The sequence below is a fragment of the Tupaia chinensis genome, unplaced genomic scaffold (assembly GCF_000334495.1).
Source record: "Tupaia chinensis unplaced genomic scaffold, TupChi_1.0 Scaffold000473_1, whole genome shotgun sequence".
Classification (NCBI taxonomy): Eukaryota; Metazoa; Chordata; class Mammalia; order Scandentia; family Tupaiidae; genus Tupaia; species Tupaia belangeri.
In genome coordinates this window covers 2,524,600-2,537,095 of record NW_006159982.1, presented here as the reverse complement: position 1 = coordinate 2,537,095, position 12,496 = coordinate 2,524,600, and the positions used below count along the sequence as shown (strand labels likewise).

The 12,496-nt window shown below is 38.7% G+C and overlaps 1 protein-coding gene across 1 annotated transcript in view; it reads left to right on the top strand.

Annotated features, from left to right (window-relative positions):
* Positions 1–12,496, top strand: part of USH2A (usherin) — an 819,384-nt gene that overhangs the window by 436,693 nt on the left and 370,195 nt on the right. The window contains exon 35 of the mRNA XM_006155854.1: positions 10,840–10,991. Coding sequence (XP_006155916.1) covers positions 10,840–10,991 — 152 coding nt within the window. The remainder of the gene's footprint in view (positions 1–10,839; positions 10,992–12,496) is intronic.

Sequence of the window (12,496 nt, the reverse complement as noted above, 5' to 3'; positions counted from 1 at the left end):
CAGGGAACCTACACCACATGGAACCTATACCACATGGCACCTACACCACAGGGAACCTACACCACATGGAACCTACACCACATGGAACCTACACCACATGGAACCTATACCACATGGAACCTACACCACATGGAACCTTTACCGCAGGGAACCTACACCACATGGAACCTATACCACATGGCACCTACACCACATGGAACCTACATCACATGGAACCTATACCACATGGAACCTATACCACATGGAACCTATACCACATGGAACCTAAACCACAGGGAACCTTTACCACAGGGAATCTATACCACATGGAACCTATACCACATGGAACCTATACCACATGGAACCTATACCACATGGAACTTAAACCACATGGAACCTTTACCACAGGGAACTTATACCACATGGAACCTTTACCACATGGAACTTATACCACATGGAACCTATACCACAGGGAACCTATACCACATGCAACCTACGCCACATGGAACCTACGCCACATGGAACCATTACCACATGGAACCTATACCACATGGAACCTATACCACATGGAACTTATACCACATGGAACTGTCCGAAGATTGACTCTCACTGCATTGAGCATTCCTACAAGTCAGTAGTAAACTGGAGAAAAGATCTGAAAAGGCATTTAACAAAAGAAGAAAAACTAAATGGCTTACAATATGAGGAAATGTGTTTAATCTCTTTAATATCTGAGAATAAAATGCCAAAATAAGCTATCAACTTATACAGATAATAATAGCAAAAGTTAAAACATTTAATAACATATGGTCTTTTTGAGGTGATGAAAGGAACAATGAAAACTCAAGTGCCCTGTAAATTCACACATGTCAAAAAATTGTTGGGAATTGCCTAGTAAAATTGAACCTAGACCAATAATTCTATCCCAGGATATATACCCTAGGAAACTTGTACGCATGTGTTTCAGGACACATGTACAAAGATGTTTATAGTTACAGTGATATATAATACCCAGAAATAGGGAAACAATATAAATAGTCTATTCAGTAGTAGAATAAATAAATTTTGCCAGTTAGGAATACTGCATGAAATGAAAATGAGTGGACTATGGCTACCCTCATTGACATGGATAGAACTTTTAAATATTATGTTGCACAACAGAAGGTGCAAAAAGATACATGCAATGTAATTCCAAAAATATAAATTGGAAAAACCGTGAAACATTTAGTTATGTCTTTTAGGAATGCTTTTCTTGTTAGAAAAGTAAGGTCATCGTCCTTAAATACTCGATATAATTATCTGTGAGGAAGAAACAATTGGAACCATGAAGGTCTGGGAGATTTCTGGGATGCTGGAAACATTTTATATTTTTTCAAGCAGGTTCTCACTCGTTCTGGTCCTTCTGCCCCAGCCTCCTCAGTAGTTGGGACTGCAGGGGCATACTGTCATGCCTGGCTCAGACAAGTATCACTACATTGCCCATGCTGGCCATGAACTCGTGATCTTCCTACTTCTGCTTCCAAGTAGCTGAGACCACACATGTGCATCACCACAGCCAGCTCCCAAGGGTGGGGCAGGGATCAAACCCAGGTCTTTCATGTGTCCTTACCCTGGTGAGTAACAGCACCAGCCAGCACACCCCCTATCACACCCGGGTCTAGTTTTACAAACTGCATCATGGTTATTTGCTTTTAATTTGTCATTTCCTTATTATTATTTTTTCACTCCCAGAGGGCATGTGTGCTTAGAAGAGAAAGAGAAACAGAGACAGAGAAAGCACCCTCCAATGGGATGTGTCATGCTGCAATTCTTTTTTTTTTTTTTTAAGAGAGATTTTTGCTATAGGGCACATGTACTTGCCAGAGAGACAGAGAAAAAGCAAGAAATTATCCCTCGGGGGGTGTGACCACACTGCAGTCCCTACTCCATTCTCTTCCTGAGATCTTAGATATGCACACACACACATGCCCTGTGTGAGGTTTAAGCCACTGGGACCAGGATTTGAACTGTAGTCAACTGTGTGGGAATCCAACAATGTAACTATTATACCATCTGCTGGTCCCTTTCCTCTAGTTTTCCATCCTGTCAGGATTTGAGGCACAAATGCACGTGCACCAAACATGTTTTCCAAGCGGCAAGGACTGGGATTTGAACTGTGAGATCTGGTTTTCTATGCACAGCGCGTGACCTCTAAGCTGTTGAGGTGGCCCAATTCTTGTATTTTTACTTAATTTGAACTGCATTTGTCCTTTTGTTACTTCATACTTCAGCAAAGGCAGGTGTGATTCTTTCTGTCCTCCAAAACACTAAGCATAATATCTTACAGATCATTAACTTTTAATAAATATATGTTCATCTTTTCATTATGTTCATCATGGCTGCTTTTAGGGTCAGAGCATATTGATCCTTCCTTTTTTGGGAGGTCGGGGGATGTTTTTGCCTTAGGGCACATGCGCTTGCCAGAGAGAGAGACAGTGCGAGGGAAAGTGAGAAATCATCCTCAGTGGGGGGAGGGGGGAATGGCCACACTGCAGTCCCTTCTGGGATCTTGAGCACGCACACATGCAAGCCAGGCAAGAGTTTCAAGCCAACAGGTCCAAGACTCAAACTGCAGCTGGCCATGTGGGATTCCAGTGACATAACCACCATGCCCTCTGCTGGCTCCGCTTATTCTTAATTTGAGTGGAATTCCTGAAACTTTTAAAAGAGAAAATTAGTCCGGGGTAGGACAGTGGTGCAGCAATGAGACAAGGTGCTCTGCAAGGCTGACTCACATGGGAAGGTTCCAAGTTCATATCTGGAGACTCCCCTGAGTACACGGGGCACACACGTGTTCATGATCTGGGGCTTTCTAAAGCTAGGGGTGGATCTTCGTATCAAAGCATTTTGGAGTGTTTTCTCTCTTTCTCTCTCACAGAAGAATAAAGGAAAGAAGGAGAGTGGAAAGGAAGGAAGACTTTAATAAAGAAAATTAGGCCAGAGATGTATAATGGGAATAGTGGCAACAATAGGCTGAAACTACCAGGTTTTAACCTGAATTTGTATTTATATGAACTGGAAACGAACTTAGTCCCTTAGGACTCCATTTCTTTATAGCAATACAAATAACAGATTTTTTATTTCTTTGAGCTGTCAGTATTGGGGAAATAACCATACAGAGCAGGTAGCCTATTGTCTGAGTTAAAGTAAGTGACCTAAGCATCTTTAACCATTACTTTTAATGATACTACATGTTCTTTGATTTTGCAAACACATGAAATTTCAAAGTAATTTCTATATGTTCCTATATTCTAGTTTAAGAAGAAAAGTATCTCCTTAAGCTTCAGTTTAAGCTACATTAAATTCATGATTTTTTGTTATTCAGTTTGGGAATACAAGATCAATAAAATTAAAATTGTGTTAATAGACATTTAGACTAAGTAGTCATTAAATGTTTTAGAGCTGAATTGTACAGTGTTTTATATTAGAATATTTAATATATATCTAAAAGTCTAAAAATAACAGTTAAAAAAATCTGCCTGCATATTTGGATGAGAAATGGAATGTTCTTTTCAAATGATACCATTTCCTTGAAAAACACTTATTTCTTTTTAAAATTCCATTTATTACTATTATTGTTACTTTTAAACATTCGATCCTTATACATCATTTGGCTTGTAAAGAGAATTTACCCAACATTAAATACACTTCAGATCAGATCAGTTGAGAATACTATACACATTATCATCTGTGTCCCACAAATGTCTTGCCTTTTTATTTTTTCTTCCTGATTTCCTTCCCTATACTCTTCTCTCGCACCCTCCTTCCATGCTGTCTCCGGTGTCCTTAACTCAAATGATCCTTCTTATCTACTAATTTACCACAAAGCTTGTTAGTATGCCGCTAACTCATGATTTTATTGTTAATGGTCTTGTTCAAAGCAGACCAGAGCATGTGACTGCATTTGACTTAGGCTCCCTTTCAGGGGGCATATGTGGACAACAGCTCTAAACTACAACAGTATCCCCCTTACCTGACTTTGATCTGGTGATTGGCTGATAAGAGTTAGACTAAAAGGTAGAACACTCAAGAGAGGCCAAAATCATGAGTCTTTTCATCTTCCACCAGGCCTACATTGACCTAGTTTCCCGATCCTGAAATGAGGAGCTCTCATTTTATTGGTACCTGGCAAAGACCTGATTAACTAATGATTGTACATGGCTTGATCAGACATGAGTTTTGAAAACTACCTCCCTAGCTACAGCATAAAGAATGAATTGAGGGGCTAGCAGGTGGCATGGTGGTTAAGGCTGTATACTCCTACATTACTGACCATAGTTCAAGTCCTGAATCTGGTGACTTCAAAAATCACGTCAGGTGCTTATACGTGTGTATCCAAAATCCAGGGAGGAGAGTGAAGGAGAAGGGATTGCAGTGTGGCCCTCCCTCCTGGAGGATAATTTCTCACTTTCTCTCTCTCTGTCTCCAGTGAGTGCCTATTTTTCGCCCTATGACAAAAAAAAAAAAAAAAGAAAAAGAAAAAAAGATAAGCATAAATTGAATGTGCACCAGGATGCATGAGAACACTGAAACCGCTATTATCCTGGTAGGGCATGACATCAGAATGGACTGCATGACCTCAGCCAAGGATGAGATCAATGTGAAATGTAAACTCTACAGGACTCAGTGATAGAGTTGGTCTGATAGAGCAAGTAGCAGGAAGTGTCAAGAATGACCTGAAGGGCAGCCTTGCTTTTTCAGTGTACGCCCGTTCTACAGTGGGTCCTATAGTTGGTGTGCTCGCCCTTCTGACATGCTATCAAATACACCTTGATTATTATTATTATTATTATTATTATTATTACTATTAGTATTAGCCAGAGGTTGTGTGTGCTCACCAGAGGGAGACACACAGGGAAGGAGAAAGAATCCTTCAATGGGATTTAGTCACACCACAATTCCTTCTCTGCCATTTCTCCATCCTGTTCGGATTTGAAGCAGGCATCCACACATGTCCAGGGCTGGGCTTCAGACTAGTTTGACGAGTAAAATCAGGCTCCCTTAACCACTAGGCTATGGGCTAGCCCTCAAATACTCTTTACCTATAGACTGTTGATTAACTCCGTGCATGTGTACATGAGCATGTGATGTGTGAGTGTGTGTGTGTGTGTGTGTGTGTGTGTGTGTGTGTGTGAAAGAGAGATCCCATCTGAGCTGAAGTGCAATTTCAGTCTCATTTACCTCTCAATTCAGATACCTTCTAGATGCTAGACAGTTTCTGATCAGTTGAATTAACTGTCACAAATCTCACTTAATTTCATCCTTAGCTTATTTTCCATATGCTCCTCTTCCTCAAAGCTCTTCTCTCAATATCTGCTTTTTCCATACCTATAGTTCTGGGTGTATCATTATCTAGTGTCTCAGAGTAGCTTGCTAGGGGTTGACTTGATAGAGACAAGTGGATGAAAAAAATTAAAAAGTAACTTTTGAGACACTGTCACATCCTTGGAGAAGAACTCAAAAAGTAGACACAAGAATTGATACATTTAGAGGCACTGAGTGATGTTTAGGGTAAGAGCAAAGTCAGTGTCCTTTATCTTATCAGTCCCAGAGGATATTACTCAACTAGAGACTATAGTCTTTGATGTCCATAATCACAGTTTGAATCTTCACAAAATGAATCTGTTATATTCATTATATTCCGGGTGAGAAGACAGGTAAGTATGTAGCACTTACTAGAAAGATTTCCTTCAAAAGTGGTTAAGATTTTCAAAGTTCGTACTTAAGGGATAAGATTTAGTTATAATGAAAATTAACTTCTATAAAATATCTCATTTCCCAATATGTCAGATAAATGAGATATTATGTACCTAATCCCACCATAAAAGAAATTCTCTATTCCCCAATTATGTAAGAAAAGGGAAATATTGATTTGGGTACTTTCTATTTCAGTTGAAAAGCAGGTCAAGTAGATGGCATTTCAAGGGTCTTGCAGTTTCTTTAACAGCTTCTACAACACATTATTTGCACATCAGGGTTTTTTTGGTCAGGATTAAATGGTCAGCAGAGTGACTGGCACATGATAATTTTTTGTCATTATTATTGCTGTGATCATATTCATTTTTCCCTTAAATTTTCTACATATTAGTTTTCGCTTTTTTTTTAGTTTTTTTTTTTTTACTCATTTGTGCTTTTGTGTATCAAGTATTAAGTGGCATTGAATCCAATATTTTCTATAGTAGTATTCTTAGGGATTCCATGGACAGTCACACTAGAAATAAAGGAGAAAAGATGCTGGAAACCAGACATTTTTGTGGAGCCTTAAGTGGTACATGGTGATAAAATAAAGATGTTTCCCCAAAATATTGAAAATAAAGGAAATGGCCTTATTAGAAATATGAACCATCAAAAGTTATCTTCAAAAAAGAAAATGAGTCCTAGCATTAGCTTTACTATGTATTCATATATTAAAATAAAATATTTTAATCCTAAAATTATGTCTCGACCAAGATCTAACTGGTAGAAGAGAAAACGCACTAGGTTATTTAAGGCAAAGGCTATTTAATAGAAGAATCTGGCTATCAAGGAATTGGAAAAGCTGGAAGAATAAAAGGACAAAGTTGAAGGATACTGGAAGGCTAAAAAGGTGATTGACCGGGAGCTGCCACTTGATGCTGTATTTGCTGATTTGATGCTTGAACCATCATGGAATTCTGACAAAATTCTACTGCTGCAAGCCAGCAGGTGGCTTAGTGGTTCAGGTTCTGGACTCTCTTGTGGCCTACCACAGATCAAGTCCTGGACCCAGCAGCTTGAAACTCATGCTGGCGTGTGTGCATGCATGCCCCAAATCCCAAGAGAATGGAGGAGAATGAATTGCAACATGGCTATCTCCCTTTGGGAATGATTTCTCGCTTTCTGTCTCTCTATCTCTTCAGCAAGGGCATGCATCCTATAGCAAAAATCTCTTTAAAAATGAAAATGAAGATTCTACTGCAGGAGAGACTGAAAATTCAGAAAAGGCCAGCCACAGTTGCTGTGTCTCTCTGTTGATGTAGAGACAATCAGTGAAGACTTCGACAGCTGGAACGAGAAGATGGACATTTTCTCTTTTTTCTTTCTTCTGCTCTCCTAGCAGTGACTCCTGCTGTCAAAACCTATGAAAAGACCAACAAGCAAGAGGGTTGGAAATGTAGTTTGCAAGTTCACAGACTTAGCAGGATAGAGACTACAGGAGTAGGGATGTGGGGCCATGACTCCACAGATGAACCATCATGGATTTAGCATTCACATGCATTCTGCTTTCCAGCACCTTCCACCACTTATAGTAATTACTGTATGCTTCCACCTAACACAACATTAATATAATTTGTATAAATGAAGATTTGCTCACATTTTGTCACTATATTTGATTCTTGTAATGTTAATTCTTATTTTAGTTCAGAAATGACCCATTTGAATATTCTGCAACCTAAAAACTAAACGGCAAATGAATAACCATTCACTTTTTTACAAATAAATCAGTAACAAAAAAGAGGGAGGAAATTTGGCTATCATAAACAAGTCTATAAATAAGCAAAAAGCAAAACAAAACATTATAGCATCTACATTGAAACCATAGTTGTTATTTACAACTTTTCCCCTTTGCCTTCAGCTGGTAGCTTATCAGTTTGGAATTGTTCACCTAGTGAGGCCTCCTAAACCTTCATCACTCGGTGGTCCTGCCTTTATTGGGTTGCTAGCAACTTTCAATATGCATATGACTGAACCTGGTCGTATATTTGTTACAACCCATGATGTAAACTTTCCACTGTGTAGAGAGAGAAAGCAAACATATTTTGTATAGGTGAGTGTCATAGTAAGAAGAAATGCATCAACTTCCTTACCTTGCATCTAGGTTTTCTCTCTATAGAAAACCCAACATCAAATATTGGTCCTTTGTTCCAAGTCCAAGCAGCATCTTGTAGGAAACCCAAATCCATAGGGTATTGTCACTCACCTTGTCCTGTAATGTAGGCTTTTAGAGGCCATCCCAGCGATCTCTCAAGTTGATGAGGTAAATTTTAAGACAATAATAACTTCTATGGGTGTTAGCTCACTGCCCTGCCTTTTTTCTTTTAAACTAAGAACAGATTTCCTAATAAAAAGCTATGTTGTAAGAAATATTCTGACAATGCATGCAACATTCCATAAGTTTACAAATGCTGGCACTGCCAAACCATGGCAAGCAGGTTAGAGGTGAGTAATTCCTTCCCAGAAGACAGAAACACTTGGGAAAAGGACTCTTGGTATTCTGGTTCCATGATAGAGGTATCTCCTTTGCTTTTAGTCTTAAATTATCATTCTATATTAGATTCTTATATTGGTGCTATGCTATGTGTGAATTAATTTACTCATTCAATATTATTATACGGCTGTTATGTTTTAGGTATGGTGCTAAGTATATAAATACATAGGTGAAAGGCCTGGTGGTGGTACAGTGGTAACACAACTGACCCACATGGGAAAGGTTCAGGGTTCACATCCCGGGGCCTCTCTTGGCATGCCTGGCATGTGTATGTATGCTCGTGATCAGTCAGCTGAGACTACGGGTGAATGGTGGTGTAAAGAGTCTATTGAAGGTGCCCATCTCTCCTTCTCTCTTTGTTTCTGTCTCACCATGGAAGAAATAAAGGCATTTTTAAAAAAGGAAATACAGTTGGGATAAAATCATGATTCATTCAGAACCATATAGTCTATTGGGAAAGTCAGGCAATTAAACAAGGAACAATATTATTAAACTAGTGTGATAAAAATGCTATGATGAAAATGTACAGGGAGCTATGAGAGAAGCATCCACCTTCTGTGTTGAGGAAAGACTATCTGACAGAGGAACATTTAAGATAATTTTCCAGACTATATCCGTGGCCTGGTGGTTAAGGCAGTAAAATCCCACATGGCTGACTGCATAATTTGAGTCTTAGACCTCGAGGATTAAGTATCACACCAGGTGCATGTATGTGCATGCCCAGAATCCCAAAAGGAAAAGGGTGGAGGAAAAGAGATTGAGGTGTGACCATTGAGATGTGACCATGCCTCATAGAGAGTGGTTTCTCCTCCCTCTGTTTCTCTTTCTGTCTCTCTAGTGAGCATGTGTGCCCCATACCAAAAATAAATAAATAAATAAATAAATAAATAAATAAATAAAAATTCTCAAAAACACTCAAGGAGGCCACTATGAAAACTCATTTTACTTTGAAAGAGGTTCTAATTTAACTTGTATGCAAAGTTCTGTTTCTCACAGTATATTTAGTGTATTTGAGAATTTGATATTTCTAGTAAACACAAATTCAGGTTATACATATCCCTAATTCCTTTTTTTAATAATTCTTTTATTTAAATTTGTTTATTTTTTTAAAAATTTAACCAGAGAGAGGCAGAGAGAAAGAGAGAGAGAGAGAGAACATGAGAAAGCAAGCTGCCAGGTCCATGACTCGAACTGTGGTTGGTCATGTGGAAATCCAGTGCCCTTAGCCACCAAGCTACCTGCTGACCTCCCTAATTCCGTTTTTATAAAAATATTTTTTGTAGAGCAAATCAAATGGTTATGTTCAGTTGGTGTTTCAATCTCCTGTCTCAACTAGTTGATTTCAGGAAAATACACGGGCCTTCCCTTTTAAAATAAATACCAGTTGATCCTTAAAACTAGCAAGTCATAGGTTCTCTAACCCATTCACAAAGCCTCCTCAATGTGATGTGTATAATTAGTGTAAGGCTTTATGTTTGGGTGATTTAGTGTTGTAGCTGACAACATGGGCTTTGGAATCAAGCTACCTAGATTCAAATGCTCAAACTCTTGTCAACTATGTGACCTTGAGCTCTCTGTGCCTCAGTTTCCTCATCTCTGAAATGGTGATAATAACACTACCTCTTTTATAGGAATGCTGTGAAGAGAGGCTCAAAAGGAGTCAGTGGTAGGTGCTTAGAACAGTGCCTCATACATAGTGAGTAATATACAATGCATTCTCAAGGAAGGTCACTTTACTCTGTCTTCATTTTTCTTTTTATGTTTTAATAGTTTTTGTGAGAGGATACATGTGCTCACCAGAGAGACAGAGAGAAAATGAGAAATTATCCCCTGGGGGGATGGCCACACCACAGTTTCTTCTCCTCCATTCTTCTCAAGGGACTTTGGGCACACATGCATACGTACCTGGCATAAGTTTTAAGCCGCTGGGTCTGGGACTCGAACTGCAGTCAGCCATGTGGGAGATGAGCACCTTAACCATTATGCCACCTGCTGGCCCTAGTCACTTTACTTCTTGAGGACATTTATTAAGAATAACTTTTTAGAAGGCAACAAAGAGTATAAATGTACTTCATTTATTCATTTTTTATCTGAAACACCAATGGCAGAAATTAACATGATGCAATTGAAGAACTCTATACTGGGATTATTGGGTTCTCTTTCTGTCCCTCTACTAATAAGCTTGGCTGTTCGATAGTCAAGGGTAAAGCCTATTTTATCCTTTGGAAAGAGACAAGGTTTAAATCAGGGAAAATAGTGGATACTACCCTGAAATTAAAAATCAAAAGTGCCTGGTTTCTTTTTTTTTCCCTCCAAGTTTCTTTCTTTCATGAGAAAGAGAAAGGTAAGCATCCTTAACAGGGTGATATGCTGTGATCCCCCTGACTCCCACATCTTGCCAGTCAGGATCATGGACATGGGCACATGCACAGGTGTGTATAGACTCAACCCCCATCTTTCATTTGGTTTCCAGCAATGCAGAGCATCGTCTTGCTACTGCACCATCGTGTCAGGGCCAAGGAATGCTTGCTTTCTTAAGACATTCTTTGCTACTGTCCAGTAGTCATACTAAGAGCTGATTATTATCTTCCCAGGTGTTATCACGAGCTATGGATTATATCTAGATGGTATACTAATCCACAATTCCTCCGAGCTCAGCTGTCACGCTTATGGATTTGCTCCTTGGAGCTTACACTCCTTCAGAGTCCAAGCTTGCACGGCCAAAGGTTGTGCATTGGGTCCACTGGTGAGTAGTGAATTTGCATTCTGCGACTACATTAAATGTCAGGTACCACTAAACATCAAGGAGGAAGTGACTGTTCTCGCCTCATTCTCCACATAACTAGCCTTTCCAGTAGCAGGCTGGAAGATTTTTCCTTTTATAAAAGTTCATGTAATAGTTACTAAGATTTTATATTCATCCTAAATTTCAGGACTTCACATAGGTCTAGTGAAGGACAGAATATATATTTTACTGAGGGAAAGATAATTTGGCTGCTTTAGAAGGCATACTTACAATGTTGCCTGATGTAGTGCCATATTTAAGGTCGATGTTTTCCTTCCTAATAGTGGGCTTGAGAACTCAGGAACTTTATGGTTAAAGAGTAGAAATAATTAAAAGTCTGTCACTACCACAACACAATGCTCCCCAAAGAGTACAGTAGGACTTCAAAAAATGGATGAAAACATGACTTTATTTTGGAGCCAAAAGAAAAATTGCAAAACCCATGCAGTTTTTTTTTTTAAATAAGCATTTGCTGTGAACTTTTTAAAGACTCTTCATAGGATAATCAAATAAAATTTTCAATTTGCCTTATCTCTTATTGGGTCGTCAGAAAAGTCATGATGTATTTTTTCTATTTTTTAATGCAAAAATGCATCGTTACTTTTCCAATGACCCAGCAGAATAAAATAATTGTATTTTGTTTATGTGATATATAGTCTTATAAGTATAGTCTCTAAAATTATATTGAAACCAACTTTTTATATCCACAGCATAGCAATCTTTATCTAGATTTCATTAGCAGTTAATAGCTTACCAAAGGGCCATTTCTGTAGCCTGGTGGTTAAGGGAGTCAGATTCCACATGGTCAACCACAGTTTGAATCCACGTTCTGGTGGCTTGAAAAACATGTTGGGCACATGAGCATGCATGCCCCAAAACCCAAAGGGATTAAGAAATTGAAAACGGTTGCAGCATGACCATGCCCCATTGGAGGGGGATGCTTTCTCCCTTTCTCTCTCCCTCTGTTTTTCTCTGGCCAGTGCACAGATGCTCTGGCAATTAAAAAAAAAATAAGCTTGACCAAATGACGTTTTTTGTTACCATATAATTTAAAAAACAAATTAGTAGTATATCGTCATCATGGACTAGCACGACATATTTTATTTTCAAAATAGTACATTCTACTTTGGTGTGTTTTTCTTGATTCAATTTTGTTTCTTTTAGGCGAAATACTCATTAGTTTTTGTGGGTTTTGTTTTTTGGCAATGTTTGTGAATTTCCTATCATTTTAATTGACTCTGTCTTTACTGAAGAGTATATTATATACATATTACCCTGAAAAATGGCTGTATGGTTTGATTTTTGCTTCTGTACTTTTGATCGCACATCCCATTTTGTTGCAGAGATTGGTCACCTTCCAAGCAGCTCACATCATCCATTGGCAGAGCTGAGCTGTAGACTTTATTGCCATTAAGCATTTTATATCCCAGACCCCTCTGATGGATACTTAAGTCTTAAAAGCAGGA